The following is a 21,029-nucleotide window of genomic DNA, read 5'->3' on the forward strand; positions in this document are numbered from 1 at the left end:
GGCTGCTGATCCCAATAAATAACAAATATTATTCATGGAGTTTCTAGGAGACTGACCTGAGGGTTGTTGGGTAAATTTCACGTGGAGATTTGTTTTTCTTCCTTGCTCTCTTTTTGTCTCTTCCTTCCCATGTACACTGATGTAGAATATGGAAAAAAGGGATATTTTCAGTATTTCCTTTCCTGGCAAAGCTCTGTTGGATAAATCCGTGTGTGTTTGAGAGAGGGAGGGGGTGACAGCTTGTCACAGTTGAATCCCAAGCACTTTCTCATCACTCATGCCAACTCTCACTATTCCTGGTCCTACTCTTTATTTAGGTTTATTTTTTGCCCCCAAATCTCCAGAATGACAAATCTGGTGAGAACCTTGTCTGTTGTAAAACCCAGGCCTAAAAATGGGCAGGTGAAGTAATTAAAGCCATTAATAATAAGACAATAAATAGGATTTATGAAGTGTTCAGACTGGTGGGTTGTAAACCAAATGCTGGATTTGGAATTTGAGGGCTGTGGTGGGACAGCCCTGAAGAGCTTTGGATGTGTTTCTGTGGATTGTGGAATTAAGAAATTGAAATCTGAGTAGAAAACTCAGATACTCACCTGTTCTGACAAGAGAAGAGGTTACGAAGCGAGGAGGTTTGGCTCTCTAGAAGCATAAAATATTGTGGAAGAGTTTTTTAATTGGAAATTAAGAGCTAAAGTGAAATACCTGCCCACTTTGTAGTGTGTTCCTGAGAAAATGGTTTCAGTGCTTCCATCCTGGAAATGGCTGTAATTCACCAGTAGCTGCTGCCATCTCCCACTACCCCACCAAGGGCTCGAATTTTTGTGAACTGTCCAAAAATGCTCAAAATCCATTGTGGCATCAGCGCTTCCCACCCAGGATCTGGGGGTTTGCTCTTTGCCCAAGAAAAGGACTTCAAAATGAGCATAGTTCTTCCAGCTGGTTTTGAGAGTTGTTTTTTTTGGTTTTTTTTTGTTTTTTTAAGGGCAAAATTTCTTTTGGAAACCACAAACCTGACGTGACTTCCTTGCTCCAACAGAACAAGTGATCAGTTGCTTAATTATTACTCCAAGGATCCACTTTGCTACTCCAGGATTGGTGTCAATTTGCTCAAGTTGGGGTTTTCTTTGGAGGGATTTGTCTCCCAGGGACTCTGTTTGCCATGAGAAAAGGAGGCTGTGGTCCCACCACTCCTGTGGGAAGCTCTGTGTGTCCATGGGATGAGTTATAGGATCCATGCCCTCTGGAAAAAGCAGATGTGGTGCACATCTGGATGCCTGGAGGGCCCTTTCCCTTGCTCCGGTTGGTCTCAGCAGGTTGGGATGAAGGTGGCTTTGGATCCTCGATCCTGATGGAGTTATTTCACCCCTCTCTGAGGCCGCTGAGCGGGAATGGGAACAGAAGTGCCCAGTTTTACATTTTGGGAATGCCCATGGTGCCCAGGGAAGCCAAGCCCTGAGTTGGTCCTGCCACCTACTGGCTTTTGCCAGACTTGGTGGAGGGACTTTGGAGTCCAAATCTCCGAAATTAAAGCGGATGAGCTGCCTCAAACCAAATAATTGCACCCCAAAGCAGGGAGTCATCATCAGCAGAGACAGATTGAAGGTTTTAATTCATCCAGCTTTGCTCTGATCATGGAAATTGAGAAATTAAAGGCTTAAGAGACTTCCCAAGTCTAACATTGTCCATGGGAGCACTTTTTCCCCAGCCCTAATCCTCCTGTTTCATCAAATGGAAATATATGAAGCCAATAAAATGTTGCAGGAAAAAAAAAAAAAAAAAAAAAAAAAAGTTGGCACGTTTTATTTCAGCTTTCTTGGATGATCCGAGGTGGTTTCCCTGAAATGTTGATTTTACTAATCGCTATCTGTGAGATTTGTAACCGTGTATTATCTTTATTGTAATGGGATAAGCGGGATAAAGAAGCATCCATCCCTTTAAATATATTAACCTAAGTATAAAGTGAAGTGTATGTTCCATCTTGTTTCTTATACTCTAATAAAAAAAAATATGGAATTAATAATTTAAGAAAATACATTTGGAAGGAGATTTTTTGGGTGGTTCTGTGGATATTCCAGATATTAACTCCTGTTCTGTGTGGAAGGAAAATGTCTGGATTGTATTCCAAGGTCAGGGCTGTGGGCTGTGGGCTGGATAAAAGGACAGACCGAATTTAGAGGCTAAAGAAGGGTTAAATTCCTACATTTCATCTCAAGGCCATTGGAATCTCTTCCTGGGGATGGATAAAGAACAAGGATTGTCTTTGCCTTCAATAGCTCATAAATATCCCTGACTTGGCCGTGACCCTCCTGGGAATGGGATTTGGCCTTGGAGCCTGCACTCCTCCTTGTGGGAGAGAGCAGCTATTTTGGGCACAGAAAGGGCCCTGTGTGGGTTTCCGTGGGCAGCTGCTCCTCTTCCTGCACTCTTGGGGATCCAGCCCTGCTCCTGCCCCCGGACACACGGACACATGGACACACAGACACAGGGGTGGGAGATCTGGAGATTCCCCCCCGCCCCCCGACTCTGCCAGCATTCAGCTCTCCAAAGTTATGTCATCCTAATTTTTGTTTAAAAGATTTTATGGGGATCCCAGCTGGATCCCACGGGAGGAGGGGATTTTATTCCCTGGGGAATGTAAGACAAATGCGGAATAACAGTGATGGGCTTGGCAGTTTCATTCCTTTTCTCTGGATAATTCTGGGCTGGACTGCAATTCCCACTGCAGTCTGTATTTTGCAAGTGTTTTGTGGGATGGGAGGGCTCCAGTGGAGACGGGGAATATTTCAGGGACTGAGGGGATGTAGCATAGCCAGGGGTCACAGAAGAAACCTGTACATCCCTCCTGCCTGGCGTTCCAATTTCTCCTCACATTGTCACCCACGTCCCAGCTTCTGCTGTTCCCTAAGGATCTGCACAGCCCCAGGATGAGCCTTTCTGTATTTCAGCTGTTTGGAAAGTTGAGGGAAATGGTGGCACATCTTCTGTTTGCTCTTCAGATGTTCCTCACTGGCATCCCAAGGTTATCCTGATCATCCCAGGACGGGAGACACCGAATGGGGCCGAGGTGGGAGAATTCCAGCCTCACCATCACAGGATCCTGGAATGGTTTGTGTTGGAAGGGACCTTCAAGATCGTCTCACTCCAACCCTCTGCCATGGACAGAGACACATTCCACTATCCCAGATTGCTCCAAGCCCCATCCAACCTGGCCTTGGACACTTCCAGGAATCCAGGGGCAGCCACAGCTGCTTTGAGAATTCCAGGGCCTGAGCACCCTCCCAGGGAAGAATTCCATCCCAATATCCCATCTAACCCTGCCCTCCGGCTGTGGGAAGCCATTCCCTGTGTCCTGTCACTCCATCCCTCATCCCAAGTCCCTCTCCAGCTCTCCTGGAGCCCCTTTAGGCACTGGAAGGGGCTCTGAGCTCTCCCTGGATCCTTCCCTTCCCCAGGCTGGACATTCCCAGCTCTCCCAGCCTGGCTCCAGAGCAGAGGGGCTCCAGCCCTTGGAGCATCTCCACGGCCTCCTCTGGATTTGCTCCAGCAGGTTCCTGCCATCCATGTGCTTATGACTCCAGACCTGGATACAGTATTCCTGGTGGGATCTCATGAGGGCAGAGTAGAGGGGTGATGTCCTACCCTTTGCCATCTCTCTGGGCATGGCTCCTCTCTATCTGGGGCAAACGCAGGTTTCAGAGGAGGAAAAAGCTCTGGGACTTAGGAGGTGTGTCTAAAAAGCTGGTTAATTTGGGAGTTTTGAGATGGAGCAGTCAAGAAAGGCATGTAGGAAGGGAGTTCGGAATTTAAAATTGGAGTGGTGCTAAAGGAAGAAAGAAAAAAAAAAAAAAAAAGGCTGAATCAAGAGCTCCACCTTCCTACCGGTGCTATCTCCACCTCCTTTACCCCTGCTCCCTTTTCTCCACATTCCATGGATTTTGAGAGCTCATGGGGACAAAGGGGGAATGGCACCTGAAGGAGGCTGGAAAGGTGGAAGAGGCTGGAAAGATGAGGAGGTGCTTTATGGGAACACCTTCCAACCTTTCCTGCTTATCCTCTCCCAAGAAAAAGAGACTTCAGGAGTTGCACAGCGTGCCTGGGTCTCCATGACCTGACCTTTCCTGGGATACAGGGAACGCTCGGCCACATTGAGCTGACATTGATCACTTGTTCTTTGCGTGGGGGCGTTAAATCTGCACAGAAATGTGACACAAAACCAGCACCAAAACTCATGGGGGCAGAGGTGTGAGCAGCCCTGTGCTCTCTGCTCCACTCCAATTAGCACCAACTACCGGGTGGATCGAATTTTTTGCACGGATTCTTGTCACATGTGGTCACGCAGGTGTTTTCCCGCAGGTGCCAGGTGCTTCTGGCTCAGATTCCATCCCTCATTGCTCAGATTGTGGCATTGCCCTCACCCCTTGCTGCTCCACAAGGCCGAGATTTGCACCTGAGCTCAGACCTGTAAAACCTGCTGGTCCCATTTAGTAACAAACTATGAAAGGAAAGATGCCAAAAAATTATTCAAGTTCGGTTCACTCAGTAGATAAAGGATGGTGGCACCTTGTGTGTGACCACTCAGGTTCTTTATAAGGACAAGGTGGAGTTACTCCTGTTGGAATTCAACTCCTGGGTTGTTCGAGGCAATTTAGACAAACTGAATTTTTTCTCCTTATGTTGTTTTCACCCGGAGTTTTCTTCTTCTCAAGCTGGTTGGAACTAAAGTGACTGCAAACCACGAATTCTGGCAACAGTGAACATTTAAAAATACCGAAATTATCCTGAAAAGTCCTTCCTTGGGAAATGGGCTGGGAGGAGGGATTTGCATTTTCCCCTCTTGTCAGGAGGTGGCAGCGGCAGGTCCCAGTTCTGCCAGTGCGTTCCCTTGTTGCCATTCCAGGACCACCAGCCCCTTCTCCTGAGAGACACGATGGAGAAAGGACTTCCTTTGGAACCTGTGGGCAAGGAATAAATCCATCCCAGACCTCTCTTTGACCCTTTTCCATGGCAGATGCTCTGGGGCCCCCTGAGCCCTCCCTTCCCAGTCTGTTTTCCAGGCTGAAAAAAATCCATCTGTCTCATGACTCCTCGTGTTGCCTGGGGTTAAATCCATGTTCCAAACCACATGAAATGCTGGGAATCACAGATTGACACGGTGGGATAGCTCAGAGAACTGAGTTCTGCCGTGGCTGGGCTCTGCTTGGGCAGGAGAGGGGGTAGATCAGGACAGGAGGTGGGTGTTGTGGGTATCTGATAACAGCCTGATCAGATAAGGAGGAGATAAGGCCTTTTCCAGACATCTGGAACAAGCCTCACGTTCCTAACTGCCTTCTTTTATTCTGAAGCCATTCCCTCTTGTCCTGCCACCCCAGGCCCTTCTCCAAAGTCCCTCTCCAGCTCTCCTGGAGCCCCTTTAGGCACTGGAAAGTGCTCTGAGGTCTCCTCAGAGCCTTCTCTTCTCCAGGCAGAAAAATCCCAATTCAGCCTTTCCTCATGGGGAGAGGTGTTGTTTTCCTCACCTTTCCCAAGGAGAAATGCTCTGGCAGCCACAAGTTCTGGGATCAGAAACATCTTCCTGAAATCCTCAAGCATCTGGAGGCCACACCTGGGCTGTTTTTTGGTGCAGGACACCCTGAGCCTCTCACCTGGGCAGTGGAATCTTCATTTAAGTTTTATGCTGGTTTGGGCAGCTCCCAGCAGCCAAAAAACATGGATATTTCCAGCTCTGGTGCCAAGCTCTGCACGATTAGAGGGAGATGAAAAGGGCCTGGAGGCAAAGCTGGTACTTTTCAGTTGGGTTATTTAGTGTTTTACACGTGTTGTCCTTGTTCTTCCCTTCTGGGTCAGCGAGAAGTGACTGAGGTAGGAAAGTATCTCCTGTGTCTTGGATTAAGTCTGGAATGAAGGCAGGGGATAATTAAGGCAGGTGACAGCTACACTGATGGAGTGATTTACATTCCTGCATCGTTAACAATGCCTTTGAAATGCTGGATGGAGCAAATCATCTCCAAATAAGCGATTGCTGCCTCAGTCAGGGTTGAGGGGAGGGAGAATTTCTCAGTTTAGGAGCAAAAAGAGCAAAAGGGAGTGAGAAAAGAATTGATAGGGAAGGAATTAAAATTCCCACTAGTTATAAATATGTGATCAATCGTTATAAACACACTTTAGGAATTATTAACTCCTCTAAGATTCCCCCATGGGATCACTGTATCCATGTGCTGGCCACTGGGCAGGGAAGTGATGGAAGTGAAGGTCTCACCCAGAAAGAGTTAAAGAGCTACACAGAGGTTAATCTAAATAATAATCTGGAGATAAGAGGTACCTGCATGGAATTCAGAGAGGGAGAAAAACAGGCTGGGAAAAAAAAAAAAAAAAAAAAAAAAAAAAAAAAAAAAAAAAAAAAAAAAAAAAGGGCAGGTAAATGATTACCTGTAGGGAATAGGACTCCTTCCAAAAGTAAATCATCTTGCTCTTGCCTTCTTGTCCTGGGGAACAGCCAAAGCAGAGATCCAAAGCATCTCTGAGCACCAGGAGCAGCTCGCAGCATGTAGCTGGGGCAGAGAAGGAGGGATGGAGAGGTCTGGTGGGAATCTGGGATGAGCAGCAGTGTTAAAGAACCCTTTGTGGGGAGCTCTGACCTGGGGACCTTCAAGATAATCTCAGTCCAACCTCCTGCCATGGACATGGAGACATTCTGCTATCCCAGGTTGCTCCAAGCCCTGGCTTTAATCACATTCTCTCAGGTCTCTGTTGGAGCCAGGAGACAACAGAACCCTGGGATGCATCAAAAGGAATGTGAGCAGTAGGTCCAGGGATGGGATTTCCTCCCTCTGCTCCTCTCCCTCCAGATCTCATCTGGAGTTCTGTATCCAGCTCTGAGGGCCTCAGCATAAGGACGTGGAGCTGCTGGAGCAATTCTAGAGGAGACCAAGATGATGCTCCAAAGAGTCCCTCTGCTCTGGAGCCAGGCTGGGAGAGCTGGGAATGCCAAGCCTGGAGAAGAGAAGGCTCCAGGAAGACCTCAAAGCTCCTTCCAGTGCCTAAAGGAGCTCCAGGAGAGCTGGAGAGGGACTTTGGATGAAGAACAGAGGGACAGGACACAGGGAATGGCTTCAAACTGCCAGAGGGCAGAGTTAGATGCAATATTGGGAAGGAATTCCTCCTTGTGGGGGTGGAGACACACCTGGGAATTCCCAGAGCAGCTGTGGCTGCCCCATCCCTTCATGGTTGGATGAGACTTGGATTAATCTGGGACAGCAGAAGGTGTCCCTGTCCATGGCAAGGGGTTGGCATGAGATTATCTCGAGGGTCTCTTCCAACCCAAACCATTCCTTGATTTTTTGTCTCAATTCAATGCTGAGGTGAAAACCAGTGTGGAGAGAGCTGCCAAACTTCCTCCATCCCTCTGCAGCTCCACTCTGTGTCAAACCCACCTGCTCCCAGGTGTGAAAGCCACAACTCTCTGCTCAGCTGCCTCTGATGCCTTAAGCTTTAGCTTTCATATATTTCAGGTTCTGTGCTGCCCAGGGGTGCAGTTCTGAGCCTCACATTAAGTGTCACTCAGCTCTTCACAGAGCAGGGAGACAAAACAAATCCTTTTCCTGCTGGAGACCAAGGACAACTTTCAGGCCCAAAAGCACAAACAATGATGGACTGAAGGGAGGAATAAGAAGGATGGGACCTCACAACCTGGAGCTGGAATTGGACAATTAAACCTCAATATGCAAATGGACCAAAACTTACAAAAATGCAAGATCTCATGACTGGTCGACCATTTTTGTGACCATTTTGGGTCCACCTTGGGTGTAGCCCTGGTCAGGCCCTGTCCTGCCCATGGTGTACCCTAAAGGCCTTTCAATAAATATCTACTTTATTCTCCAGCTGTGTCCAGTCTCTGTTCCAGGTCAGCCTTCCCAAGGCATCGCATCCTTTGAGCCTATGGCTTGTCCCACCAAGAGGACACATGTCCTTTCCCTGAGGGCCCCTTCCAGAAGCTCAGTTATGGGAATCTCCTGACCTTTACACACTCCAGGGGCTTGGGAGAGGGATGAAGTGTCTCCAAAGCTGTGCCAATGTAATGTTTTTTAAGCCAGGCAAAGACACGTTGGATCCTGGCCATACATTGTAGGGGATTGTAGTAAAATCAATTAGGAGGAATAAGGCTGCTGTGACTAATGAGCTAATGAGTGGTGCCTTAGTGAAAATGGCTCTGAAAGAGCTGCAGGGTTGGATTCCTGTGTCATTATTCAGAGGGATAGGCCAGAGTCAGGCTTGGCATTCTTTATTTTTTACTTTGCTTTTCCAGCATTCTCTTTAACTTTTAAAGACATTCCTCTTCAATGGAGGAGATGGAGGAGGGCAGGGATACCTGTCTAATTCCTCTCTTCCTGCTGCAAGAATCTCAGCTCCAGAGAATTTTGGTTTCTGTGAGGCACAGCCGGGGACTGTGATGTCCCAGAGGTGAAATTCGTGGTGATTTAATCCTTGACATCTTCCCAGCAGCAGCTCAGTGCTCAGAGTAACCCATCCCTGCTGCTGCTGTGAGTGCCTTTCATCCCTGACCCTGGAGCTGCTGGATGAGTCCAGAGGAGGCCACAGAGATGCTCCAAGGGCTGGAGCCCCTCTGCTCTGGAGCCAGGCTGGGAGAGCTGGGAATGTCCAGCCTGGAGAAGAGAAGGATCCAGGGAGACCTCAGAGCCCCTTCCAGTGCCTGAAGGGGATTCAGGAGAGCTGGAGAGGGACTTTGGATAAGGGGTGGAGGGACAGGACAAGGGGGAATGGCTTCAAACAGGAATAGGGTAAAGTTATATTGGGAAGAAATCCTTCCCTGTGAGGGTGGTGAGGGGCTGGAATGGAATTCCCAGAGCCCTGTGGCTGCCCCATCCCTGAAGGTATCCGAGACCAGGTTGGATGGGGCTTGGAGCAGCCTGGGATAGTGGAAGATGTCCCTGTCCATGGGAAGGGCTGGAATGGGATGATCTTTAACTCCTCTTCCAACAAAAGCTTGGCACTAGCACGTCACAGTGTCATGTCAGCACCTCTCCACCCTTAAATCCAATCCCATCTTTCACTCCTGCATCTGCCTGTTCTGAAAATTTGGGATTCATAGGAGATACATCAAGAGCCAATTAGAGTTATGAATATGGAGAGTTCAAAATAATTAAGTCAAGAAGGCTGTCAGTGCCTGCAGGCCTTGGTCCCTGAAACTCTGCCCTGGAGGTGGATGGGGGATTTTAGGATTTGCAAAGGAGCTGGGCAGCCTGGGAAGTTGTGGGATTCGGAGGTTTCCAGGCTGGATGCAAGTGAGACAGGTCTGATGAAGATGCCTCCACCCTGAGACTGCCTCAGCTGGTGAGGTAGGACAGGAAAAGTTTGGCACGGGATTCTCAGGATAGAAGTAAAGATTTGGCTGAACTTTTCCTTTTATTTATGATAACGAACTCATCTGAACTGCAAGAGTTGTATTAATTTCCCTTTGAACAGATACACTGAAAAAACGTCTATTTTTGTGTCTTTTTAGTTGTCTTTTATTTATGCAATTATAGTGGGATGACCCCCCACCCCCCCCAATAGAACAGGTTTTGGTTTCCTACAAAATAATAAAAAGAATTCGACAAAACAATACTTGAATATTGTCATTAGTTTTTGTGGGGTTTTTTTGGTGAGTTGCCAGCCATGCAAAGCAGCAGCACAGAGTGTGCATAAAAGAAGAAACATTTGAGGACTCAGATAAGATCAACTGAAACCATAAACAAAGTGTGTTGACACCCCCCCAAAACCACTCTCTGGAGCGAAGGAAGGAACAGGATTTAGAGCAGGGTGGTAGCGGAGATTCTTCCATCCAAGATTTTCTGAGGCGAGGGAGATCACATTTCAGCTGTGCAGGTGAAACCAGTAATTTAACACACATTGTTTGAGGCTGCTTAATACCAGAAACCACACCCCATTCATTTATTTTTCTCTCTTTTTTTTTTTTTTTTTTTTTTCCCTACGAACAAGGCGAACACCATCAGAGGATTTTGCCTTTTTAATAGAATTATAACATTTTCTGCTGAACACGAGGAATGCCAGACCTGGAACATACCTAAATGCCTTTCCCTAGGTAATTTTTGGGGCTGGAAATAACTGCTTAGGTCTCATAATCCACATAATTACTGTATTAGAGAGGCAACTGTGAAAACAATCCGTCAGAATTCCTGGGGATGGAAGTCACCCAGAAGTGGTGTTTGGAAAAGCAACAGGGATTGCTGAAATGCTGAGACCACTTTTAGATTGGATATTAGGGAAAAATTCTTCCCTATGAGGATGGGGAGGCTCTGGAATGGATTTTGAGAAAAGTTATGGCTGCTCCACACCTGGAAGTATCCAGGGCCAGGTTGGACGGGATCTGGAGCAGTCTGGGATAGTGGAAGATGTCCCTGACCATGGAAGGAGGCTGGGACTGGATAGTCCTTAAATTCCCTTTCAACCCAAGCCATCCCATGATTCTGGAGCTTTAGATTTGGAGAGATGATGACTGGACTTTTTATCCAGTATTCCTAGAAAAACTCTTAACATCCCAAGGCAGGACAAGACAAATCAGCCTTAAGTCACACCAGGGAATGTTCAGATTGGATATTAGGAAACATTTCTTTGCAGAAAGGGTTGTCAGGCATTGGAACAGACTCCAGGGTAGTGATGGAGTCACAACCCTGGAAGTGCTCAAAAAACCCGTGGATGTGGCACTTGAGGACAGGGTTTGGTAGAGAAAGTGGTGCTGGTTTGACTCTGAAAGGGATGCTCCTGACACCTCTCCCAACCTCATTGATTCTATGGTTCCAAGAGTTCAAGTGAATAACCCTGAACAAAGTTCCTTCGATGGCGGAATAAGGAAGGTGGTGGGGATATCTCCAACACCATCTTGTATTCAGCTTTCCCCCATTCCTTAGTAAAAGTCTGTGCTGGGAGGGTGCCCAGTACAGCCACCAAAGGGCTCTTCCTTCCCTGTTTTTGCAATTCCACACTTAGACTTGTTTGTCTCATGTTGGAGGAGGATTTCCTAGCACGGAGCTGGCCTGAGGCGCAGGAAAAATCCAGCAGATGCCTGGGGCAGCAGGGTTGGGAATGGGAAAAGTGTTTGGGAAGTAAAAAAAGTCATGAGCTTGCAACCGCACTTGGAGAGGGCTGGCTCAGAGCAGAAGGGCTTCTCCATTCCATCATTCCTTGGGATAATGAGCCTGAGAGATTCCTTTGGCCCAGTCTTTTGGGTCCTGGTCCTGTTTTTTTCCTAGTCCTCCATGCTTTTTCCAGTGAGTGAGGGAGTGAAAGTCAGATTTCCACATCTAGACCAGGCTGAACTAGGCTTGGAGCAACCTTGTCTAGTGGAAGGTGTCCCTGCCCACGGAGAGGGTTTGGAATGAGATGATCCCTTCCAATCCAAACCATTCCATGATTCTCCTCCTCCTGATGAACTCTGGACGCCACCGAAGGTGAAAACCCTGAGGAGAAAAATCCACAAGGTTCAATCCCTTGATGCGCACACCCACCAAGGCTTTTTTACCCAGGATTTCTTGAAAACACTCCAGAAGAGGAGAGGAAATATCCCCGAGCTGCAAGACAAGACCTGGACACCAGGATTATTTAATGCCCTGGGCCATCCACATCCTGCTGGGACACAAAACACCAGGCTTAACCAATCCCAGCCATTGTCTACCCTGCCAAAACAGGTTTTCTTCTACAAAGAACATGAAAAGAGATGACGAAACAGCAAGAGGTGGTACCTGCTTTGGAGCTCTTTCTATTCATATACAGCTCAATGAGAGTCGTTTTTCCAGTAGATTTGGATCTGGGGACGGAATTGGTGCATGGCAAATCACCTGGACGTGTGACATTGGTGAGGAGTGTGACAACACAGTGACCAGACAACGAGGGCTGTGCAAGATGAAGGTGTTTCTGTCTCTTCTGCTGGCTGCTGCCACTTGCATGGATTTGGGTGAGTTTCTGCTCTGGATTTATCCAGAATCCTTCAGGAGATGCAGTGTGATGGGATAGGATGAGCCCTGTTCCCTCTGAAAGCCACATCCCTGACTTTAGGCAGTTTTCAGGAAGAAAAATAATAAATCTGTCTTTGGAATATCTCTATATGTTCAGGATGGTAATGGTGTCATTGGGATTGTCAGGATCTTTAGGAAGTTTCACAAGGCAGAGTGTGATTAAACCGTGTCATTCCTTTAATGCAAATTCCCACTCTCACTTTTTCCATGTTCATACTCAATCTCACACTCTATTTTTTTTTTTTAAATGGTATTTTTAACTTTCTGTACCTTTTTTGATACTTAGCCCTGGATGTCAGCTCCATGCAGCATGTGTGGGAGCTCTGCAAAAATGTTACATGTGGGGTTTATCCAATTTTAGTTGTTAGAAATGGGAAAGATGGGCTGGGGCTCTGCTGGTGGCCCAGGTACTCCAGGGCTGATGTTTATTGTAGAATCATGGAATTGTTTGGGTTAGGAGGGACCTTAAAGATCAAGGTGAGGCACTTGAACAGGTTACCCTCAAAAGCTGTAGATTCTCATTCCTGGAAGTGTCCAAGGCCGGGTTAGGCAAGGCTTGGAGCAGCCTGGTCCAGTGGAAGGTGTTGCAGACCATGGCTGGGGGTGGAATTCCACGATCGTAAAGATCCCTTCCAACCCAAACCACTCTGGGATTCCATCCCATGATTCCATGATCCTCCCTCCATCCTTTCTGCCCCTTGTTTCTACCACCACACCCATTTCTTGGGCAAAAATTTGACGATCCCAAGCTTTGTTGGTGTTCTGGATGTCCAAGATAATTCATGAGTGGTATCAGTTCAGGACCTATGACTTTTCACTGGAATATTCTCAAATCCAGACAGTGCTGGGTCTGATTTTATCTGTGCCTGTCTATGGAGCTGCGTTAGGATTTTTTAACTCCTATTTATTTCCTTCTTATGCAAGGACATTTTCAGTCCTCCTTCCTTGCTGAGAAGATTCTGCAGGGGGGAAAAAGGTGGTGTCTTGTTTGGTTTTCTTTTCAGAGAGGAACACAAATCCTGTGGGTTGGATTTGTCCACAAATCCTTTGGGTTGGACTTGTCCGGCATCATGAAATGTGAGACTAAGAACGATGCTTCCTCCTAAAGATGGATTTCACAACTGTCAGACCTGGAATTAGTGCAAACAAAGCATCAGGTCACAATGAGCAGAGCAGGAGAATAAAGTTTGCTTTAGCAGGAAAATTGCTGTGTTTGTTTAAAAAAGGGTTTTTTTTTTCTGGCCCATTAATTAGGATGGTGTCTATTTTCACAGGGTGACTTGTTTGCCTGAGCCTGCTGACATCCCATTGGAGCTGTGCTGGGAGGAGCTGAATGATTTTTCCTTTTTTAGTGAGGTTTAAAGGAATTTCAGCAGAAATGTCACAGAGACAGGGTGACAAGGGCTTCCCAGACCAAAGAGGAGCTGCTGGGGTGTGATGGCACCAAAATACATCAGTGTGGTTGTAGCTGGGGGGTAGAAGAGAGCACCTAGAGGAGAGGACCCAGATCAAATGTTGGCTTCCTCAGAAAAACCCACAGAGAGATAAATGCTCTGAAAAACTTGTCGAAAAATGGATTTTTTTTTTGGTGATAGGAAGCACTAGACACTGTTTTGGTTTGATATCTTTAGCTTGGAGTGCTCTGTGTCAAAACAGTCTGGGCTCTTCAGTGGTTTTCTCCAAAGTTTCTCCATTATAGAGGTTTTAGGCATTGAAAGATTTGGGCTGTGGTTATTCTGTGTTTGTAGGAGCTGAGAAGCACCCGCAGCTCTCAAGGGCTTTGCAGCTTAACAGGGATGAGGAATGTCTTGGAAGTAGTGAGGGACAAGGGAGGAGGAGCTGGCTCTGGATGGATTTGGAGTGTTGAGTAACAAATTTTGTGTCTGTGCTCTCTGCCTAGAGCAGAACTCATCACATGCAATCCATTCCTGGTGCTGCTGTCTGGTTTAATTCTTCTCTCTGAGGGTGGTGAGGTCCTGGCACAGGTTTTTCTCGCTGCCCCATCCTGGAAGTGGCCAAGGCCAGGTTGGACAGGGTTTGGAGCAACCTGGGATAGTGGAAGGTGTCCCTGCTCATGGGAGGGGTCTGGAAGGGGAAGATTTTAAGATCCTTTCCAACCCAAACTCTTCCATGATTTGAAAGAACCCCTCACACTTTCCTCTCACGAGCCCAGAATCTCAGCACAAGGGGGAGGGTTGTGCTCACTTTGTTCTCGTGGCTCAGTGAATTTAATGGAGACAAATTCCTTCTGTCTGGACACCCTCCCAGCCTTTGGGAAGAGCTGGCAGAGTGGATAGCACCAGAGGAAATTCTCACTGCTGCAACTCACATCCAAGTCTGACATTTTTGTGCGTGTATCCAGATCCTTCACCAAGGGGACAAACTCAAGCAAGCTGACAAATTTCTGTGATGAAGTTACTGGCCTGGTAGACAAGGAATGAGCTGTGGATATTTTCTACCCAGACTTCAGGAAGGACTTTGATGCTCTCTCCTATAAGATCATGGAATCAGGGAATGGTTTGGGTTGGAAGGGACCTACAGATCATCCAGTTCCACCCCCTGCCATGGGCAGGGACACCTTCCACCATCCCAGGTTGCTCCAAACCCTGTTGAACCTGGCCTGGAACACTTCTAGGGATGGGGGATCCACAACCTCTTTAGGAAACCTGTTCCAAGATCCTCATGGACAAGCAGCTGAGGCATGCACTGGCTGGACATCTCCTGAGGAAAAGCTGGGATTTCTCAGGAGAGGTCAAGGTTCAAGTCGAGAATCTTATAAATGTCTGCAAATTCCTGAAGGGAGAAGAGCAAGGAGGACAGAGTCAGGCTCCTTTCAGTGATTCCCAGTGCCAGGACCAGGCTAAGCACACAAACTGAAACACAGGAAACATCAGGAAACACTTTATGGCTGTGAGGTTGACTGAGCACTGGCAGGTTTCCCAGGGAAGCTGCAGAATCTCCATCCTTGGAGATATTAAAACCCCACCTGGAGAGAGTCCTGATCAAGAGGCTTTAGGTGATCTTTCTTGTGGGCAGGGATTGGATTAGTGGAGCTCCAGATGCCCCTTCCAACCTCCCCCATTCTGTGATTCTGGGAGTTTGGGAGTCTGGGATCTCTTTCTGATGCTCTGCTGAAGTCAAGGAGGGAGGTAGATCCAGCAAACAGAGAAATAAATCAGCCCAAGCTCTCTCCTCTGTCACGAGGTCTCCTGTGTGTGAGGCTCTGTCTTATTTGATTCATCACAAGGGCTCTGAACCTGATCTGAGGCCGTGCTTTGACCGCCAGACTTTCGTGTTTCTCATTCCCCTCAGTCCAAACACGTTCTGTTATTCCATTCCCATCCTCAGCATGATTATTTTGGAAAATCCCTCCCAAGGGATACCTGGAGGGGCACAGAGAGAATCCACACTGAGGCCATCCTCATGTTTTCCATCCTCCTGTTTTCCCTCCTCACAGGACACTCCTTGCAGTGTTACACCTGCAGGGATTTGACCCCAGTTGAGGAGTGCCAGACAATTGAGAACTGCACAAAGGCTGAGATCATGTGCAAGACCACGATGTATTCCCTGGAGGATGGTAAGGAAAATTCCTTCTTTATCCATATTTTTAACTGGAATCAGTGTTTTGACAGTGCTGGTTGGAGATTGGTTCCTCTTTCCACTGAAATGTGGAAAAGAACTCCCGTGGGAGCTCCAGCTCTCCTGCTGTTGTGGGAAGCAGTGTTTGTGAGAGGGAATATTTGGTGAATGTAAACTCCTGGTTAATGCTCAGAAATAAGATTTTAACTTCTGGCAAAGTCATGTGGCGATAGGAAAACAGGGAATGGCTTTAAACCCAAAGAGGGTGAGTTTAGATTGGATATTAGGAAAAAATTCCTCCCTGTGAGGGTGGGGAGGCCCTAGCAGAGATTTCCTGGAGAGGCTGTGGCTGCCCCACCCTTGGAAGTGTCCAAGGCCAGGTTGGATGGGGCTTGGAGCAACCTGGGATAGTGGAAGGTGTCTCATGGCAGAGACATTGGAATCTGATGATCTTTAATTATTATGCCACCAACTCCTGGTCATCAGAAGACAAAAGAGAACAGTTGATCCTCTCCTCTGTTTTCCCCAGCCCTAACTGCTCCTGCTTTTTTTTTTTTTTTTTCTTTGCCACAGTTTATCCCTTCACGGGAGTCTCGACTGTCACCAAGATGTGCTCCTCCACCTGTGTCCCCTCTGACGTGGATGGCATCGGGGTGGCACATCCTGTCACCTGTTGTTACTCTGACCTCTGCAACTTTGATGGCGCAGCAAGTCTGAGAATCAGCATTGTGCCAGTTGGGATCCTGGCAAGCTCCCTCTGTACCTTTTTCTGGACTAGACTGTAAGGGGATGATGGGAGGCATTTATTCTGAAAATTCTGTGAGGAAAATAACCCCCCACCAGCTCAGCTTTCCATGTGGATGCCTCACGGACAACACTCAACAGCTCCCAAAAATTTGGGCTTTTTGGGCTTTATTTGTTTGTTTTGCTTTGTTTTTTTTGGTTTTTGTTTTTGTTTTCTTCTTTTTATTTTTGCGGGATTTTTTTGTGTTTTTTTTTTTGTCGCAAGAGGACAGGAAAAGAACCACACTCACCCATCAGGATGTGAGATGAAAAGGAAAAGGAAAGTTTATTTTGGGAGTCTCAACTTACATAGTTTTTGGGATTTGGTCAAATCTGAGCACCCCTCAGACCCCAGTGGTCAACTCAGAAGTCTATCAATTTGTCTTTCCCCCTGGAAAGGAATGTCTTATTTACAAAATATCACCCTTTGATTATCTTATAATTCATGAGAAAACTCCAGTAGAATGAAAAACAATCAGAAGGCTGAAAAATCAGGGCGACAGTGGGTTTTTTTGTTTTGTTTCTTTTTTTAAAATATCCAGACTTTTCCCACAACTAAGAGAGAAGGAAAACTCTGGAAGGCCAAACTCAATTTTTTTAAAATTGATTTTTCAATAACTCCCACAAAATTAACTGCAGAGTTAATTTGCTGTGCTGGTGTGGCTGGGTTTGAAGTGAAAAATTCAAATGTGTGGAGTATATTTAAGGAAAAAAGCCTTGAGAAGAGCCTTCCCTACCTCCTTAGAGCAGGTCCTCTCCACCCCATCATTTTCTGCTGTTCTTCCTAGATCTCCTTCTTTGTACCCACAAAATTAAGGAGACAATTCTGTGTCCAAAATATGAGGCAAGAGACTGAATTTGCCATACCAATGATCTGTTCCAGGGAGGTTAAAAATCTCATGTTCTCTGTACCTTTTTGAGCAGAATAAAAAGAATCTTGTGTTAAAGTGGTAAAGTGGTTGTAATCATATTTAATTTTCCTTTTTTTTTTTTTTTTTTTTTTTTTTTTTTTTTTTTTTTTTTGTTTTTGTTTTTGTTTTTGTTTTTGTTTCCAAACTCCATTTTTCAGTATTGTTTAACAGTTAACAGAGTTGGGTTTTGGGGTCAGTCAGCAGATGGATGAGACATTTCCCATTATCCCTCACTGGAAGTGACTTTCCACCAACATTTCTTCCATTGACTCCCCTCGTACAAATCTATCTTTACTGGGAATACTGAATTTTCCCTGAATTTGGAGGTCAGTGGAATTACTTTCCCCCTTGCTTTAATCCTCCAGAGCATCATCTGCAATTCCTTGTGTGTTGCTCCAGGCTCCCAACATTTTGATCCCTCCCTCTCTGGTTCTGCACTTTCCTGTAATCCCCTTTCCAAGAACCAGCAAAAATATCCTCCTCCAGTTATCACCCTGCTCCTGATATTTGGGATAATCAATCCAAATGTGATATGAACTCTTCCATGGGGCACATGTGGTTTCCAAGAGAGGTGACACAATTCCCATCCTTGGGAAGTTTTCATGGCCTGGATGGATGAAGTCCCGAGAAACCTGGGCTGACCTCAAAATTGTGAGCTTGGATCAGGAACTTGGATTAGGAACATTCTGAGGTTGCCTTTCCAACCTGAGCTCCCTGTAAATCATGATCCCACTGGGATCACTGGAACACAAACACTTGGAAAATAATTTCTGGGCATTCTACAAGGAACATACACTAGGAGGAAATTCCTCTCCCAGTGAGGGTGGTGAGCCCTGGCATTTCTGGTTTCCCAGAGAAGCTGTGGCTGCCCCATCCCTGGAAGTGTTCCTGGCAAGGTTGGACAGGGCTTGGAGCAAACTGGGATAGTGGAAGGTGTCCCTGGCCATGGCTGGGGATGGAATGAGATAATCTTAAAAGTCCCTTTCAACCCAAACCATTCCATGATTCCATGAAGCTCTGGAAGCTCCTTGGTGGGGATTTCTCCAGCTCTGCCAAAGTCACAGATCCTGGAGCCAAGTGGGTTGACTTCACCTGGAAGAAGACCGGGAAATCCCAACACTATTTCATTTGGGGTAAGCAATGAAATTATTCACTGTGGCCTCCCATTTACGACTGTCTTGAACCACCGAGATTTTTTTGGAGGCCCACACCCTCCAAAAACCATCAGACAGGGCTGATTGCAGCCAACTCTGAGGCGGCTGAACCGGAGCAGCTCCGCAGCCGTCATTGCTTTGAGGAGCTGGTCCATCCCACTTTTAATTCCATGTAATTTTAATTAAATAATTAAATATTAACATGGTCCATCCTACTTTTAAATCTATGTGTATACCACTCACAAATTGAACTTCTCTGCAATATAAACGATTGAAAAAAAATACAAAGAAATTCCACAAAGGAAAAGTTTTACATTTAACAAAGAATAAAACACATGACTAGAAGCATTTCATTTATAAGCATTACTTCACATATCCCATAGCTAAAATGACAATTTAATGTTTTACCTCAAGCTGAAGCTGTCCTCAACTTCCTGCTTCTGGAAATGTCTCTGATTATTTATTTCCCCCCAATAGCCACTGAAGGATTTTTTCGTTTGTTTGTTTTTGGTTTTTTTTTTGTTTATTTTTGCTGAAATTTAATTCCCTCCTCATCCAGTTGACCTCCAGGTCCATCTGTTTTTTCTGATCCTCCTCATTCCTGGGGAGTGTTTGAGGCTCTCCCTGAAGGTTTCTCGGCATTTATTTAGGAATGAGTATTTTGCTCCTTTTGTTTGTCTCCCAAGCTCTCCCAACTCTTTGGATTTGCCTCTTGTCCTGTCATGGTGCATCTTTGGAAGAATTTGGCTCAGTCTTTTCCAGACCTTTTTTTGACTGCTGGGAGAGGACAAGGGTTCATGTTTCAGACAAAAGGCAAAGGAGAACTTCATGGAGGGATGGATAACTCATCCAAAAGCTGTCTGAGGAAATCAGACAGGGCTTTGTTTGGTCAGTGGAGACTGGCTTTGGGGCAGACATAACCCCACACCTTCCTGCCTCTTGTGTGGAGCTGGGATGAGTTGCCACCTAATCTTTTGTTAATGGGGATTAATAGAGTGATCTGTCTTTTCCTCCTAGCTCAGGCATGATATTTTGTACAACAACCTGGCTCTGGTTTGTTGCTTCAGCTCCCAGCCTGAGAGACCTTCCCAAGGGCCTGGATCTGTCTAAACAGATTCCCTTGGGAGCAGTAGGATTCAGGCAGGACTCCGGATAAACACAACCTTGCTGTACACAGAGCTAAGCTCCCTACAATATTTCTCTGAATACATTTTGGTTTTTTTCCCCTGTCCCCACAGGGAAAAGCAGGTGAATTCCCTCTTGGAAGCCCTCCAGGTAAAATCCAGCTTGGTGACTGCAGGATATAGCTCAGGAATCAGCACCAGCCCCGCCAGAATGTTTTGCTGCTGCCTCTGAAAAATAGGGATCTCTGTCATGCTTCCAGTCCTGGCAGAATAGAATCAGTCCAGTGTGTTTGCTAATTCTTCCTTGGAAGAAGTGTTCCAAGAGGCCGAGGCAGTTGTAATTTCCTGCTGGGGTTGCAGAACCCTTCAGTGACATCCCGAGGAGGAGGCACTGGGGTTTTCTTTCATGTCCCTGCATAAAAAAAATGCCCTTTGCTGCTGCTGCTGCTGCTGAAAATGTGAAGTCTGAATTTCAACTGTGCTTGAGTTGTTCCTTCTGGAAGTTAATCCCTCTAATTCCCTGGGACAGGGACACCTTCCACTATCCCAGGTTGCTCCAAGCCACATCCAACCTGGCCTTGGACACTTCCAGATCCAGAGGCAGCCACAGCTTCTCTGGGAAACCTGTGCCACCCACACAGGGCAGAATTTCTTCCCAAAATCCCATCTAACCCTGCCCCTGGCAGTGGGAAGCCATTCCCTGTGTCCTGTCCCTCCACCTCTTATCCAAAATTCCCTCTCCAGCTCTCTTGAAGCCCATTTGGGCACCAGGAGGAGCTCCGAGGTCTCCCTGGAGTCTTCTCTTGTCCAGGTGAACACCCCCAGCTCTCCCAGCCTGTCCATGAAGTTCCACCTTATTTTCCTAGGAAAAAAAAAAAAATCCCCCAAACCTGGATAGTTGTACCCAGAGTGAGCATCCCAGTTTGTAAGCAGAGCTCTGTGTGGGTCTAGACCAGGAGGCAGAAAACTGCTCCCGTAAAATCCAGGAATTTCTTTTCAAAACTGATTTAAAGAACAAATCTTCACTCTGAGGAGGATTCCCATGGTTATATAAGGAGATTATCTTTGACTTCAAGGCTGTGTGACTCAGGCCCTCAAGGGCAGGGCTGTGTCACCAGGCCGTGGTTATGGATTTGCAAATCTCTTCTCCCTGTGGCAACCCCACCGTCCCCTTTGCAAACAAACTGGGAAGGACTTGGACCCAGCACAGGTATCCAAGGGAGAATGGAAATTCTTGCTGATGTTTGGAAAGATATCCAGCTGGATGTGACAGCAACTGAAGTGCAGTGAAAGGTGTTTTGGGTGTAAAGCAGAAACAAGAGGAGTTGCCTCCCAGTATGGGTCCGGATCTGGAATCACACGTGAGGTTGGATGGCAGCTCTGGAGTCTGTGCTCCAACCCCTTGGGCTGGTTTGGGGAGCGATTCAGCTGCTTTTCCCAACATGT

The 21,029-nt window shown here is 46.7% G+C and overlaps 1 protein-coding gene across 1 annotated transcript; it reads left to right on the top strand.

The window, feature by feature from the left end:
* Positions 1–11,919: 11,919 nt before the first annotated feature.
* Positions 11,920–17,744, top strand: LOC310918559 (ly6/PLAUR domain-containing protein 2-like; the record flags this gene model as incomplete). The annotated part of the gene is made up of 3 exons (XM_083877456.1): positions 11,920–11,971; positions 15,490–15,609; positions 16,185–17,744. The coding sequence occupies 3 exons, from the start codon at positions 11,920–11,922 to the stop codon at positions 16,394–16,396; spliced, it is 384 nt and encodes a 127-aa protein (XP_083733582.1). The 3' UTR covers positions 16,397–17,744.
* Between the last annotated feature and the right edge of the window lie 3,285 nt (positions 17,745–21,029).

The sequence above is a fragment of the Zosterops lateralis genome, assembly GCF_965231275.1.
Source record: "Zosterops lateralis genome assembly, chromosome: 1".
Taxonomy (NCBI): Eukaryota; Metazoa; Chordata; class Aves; order Passeriformes; family Zosteropidae; genus Zosterops; species Zosterops lateralis.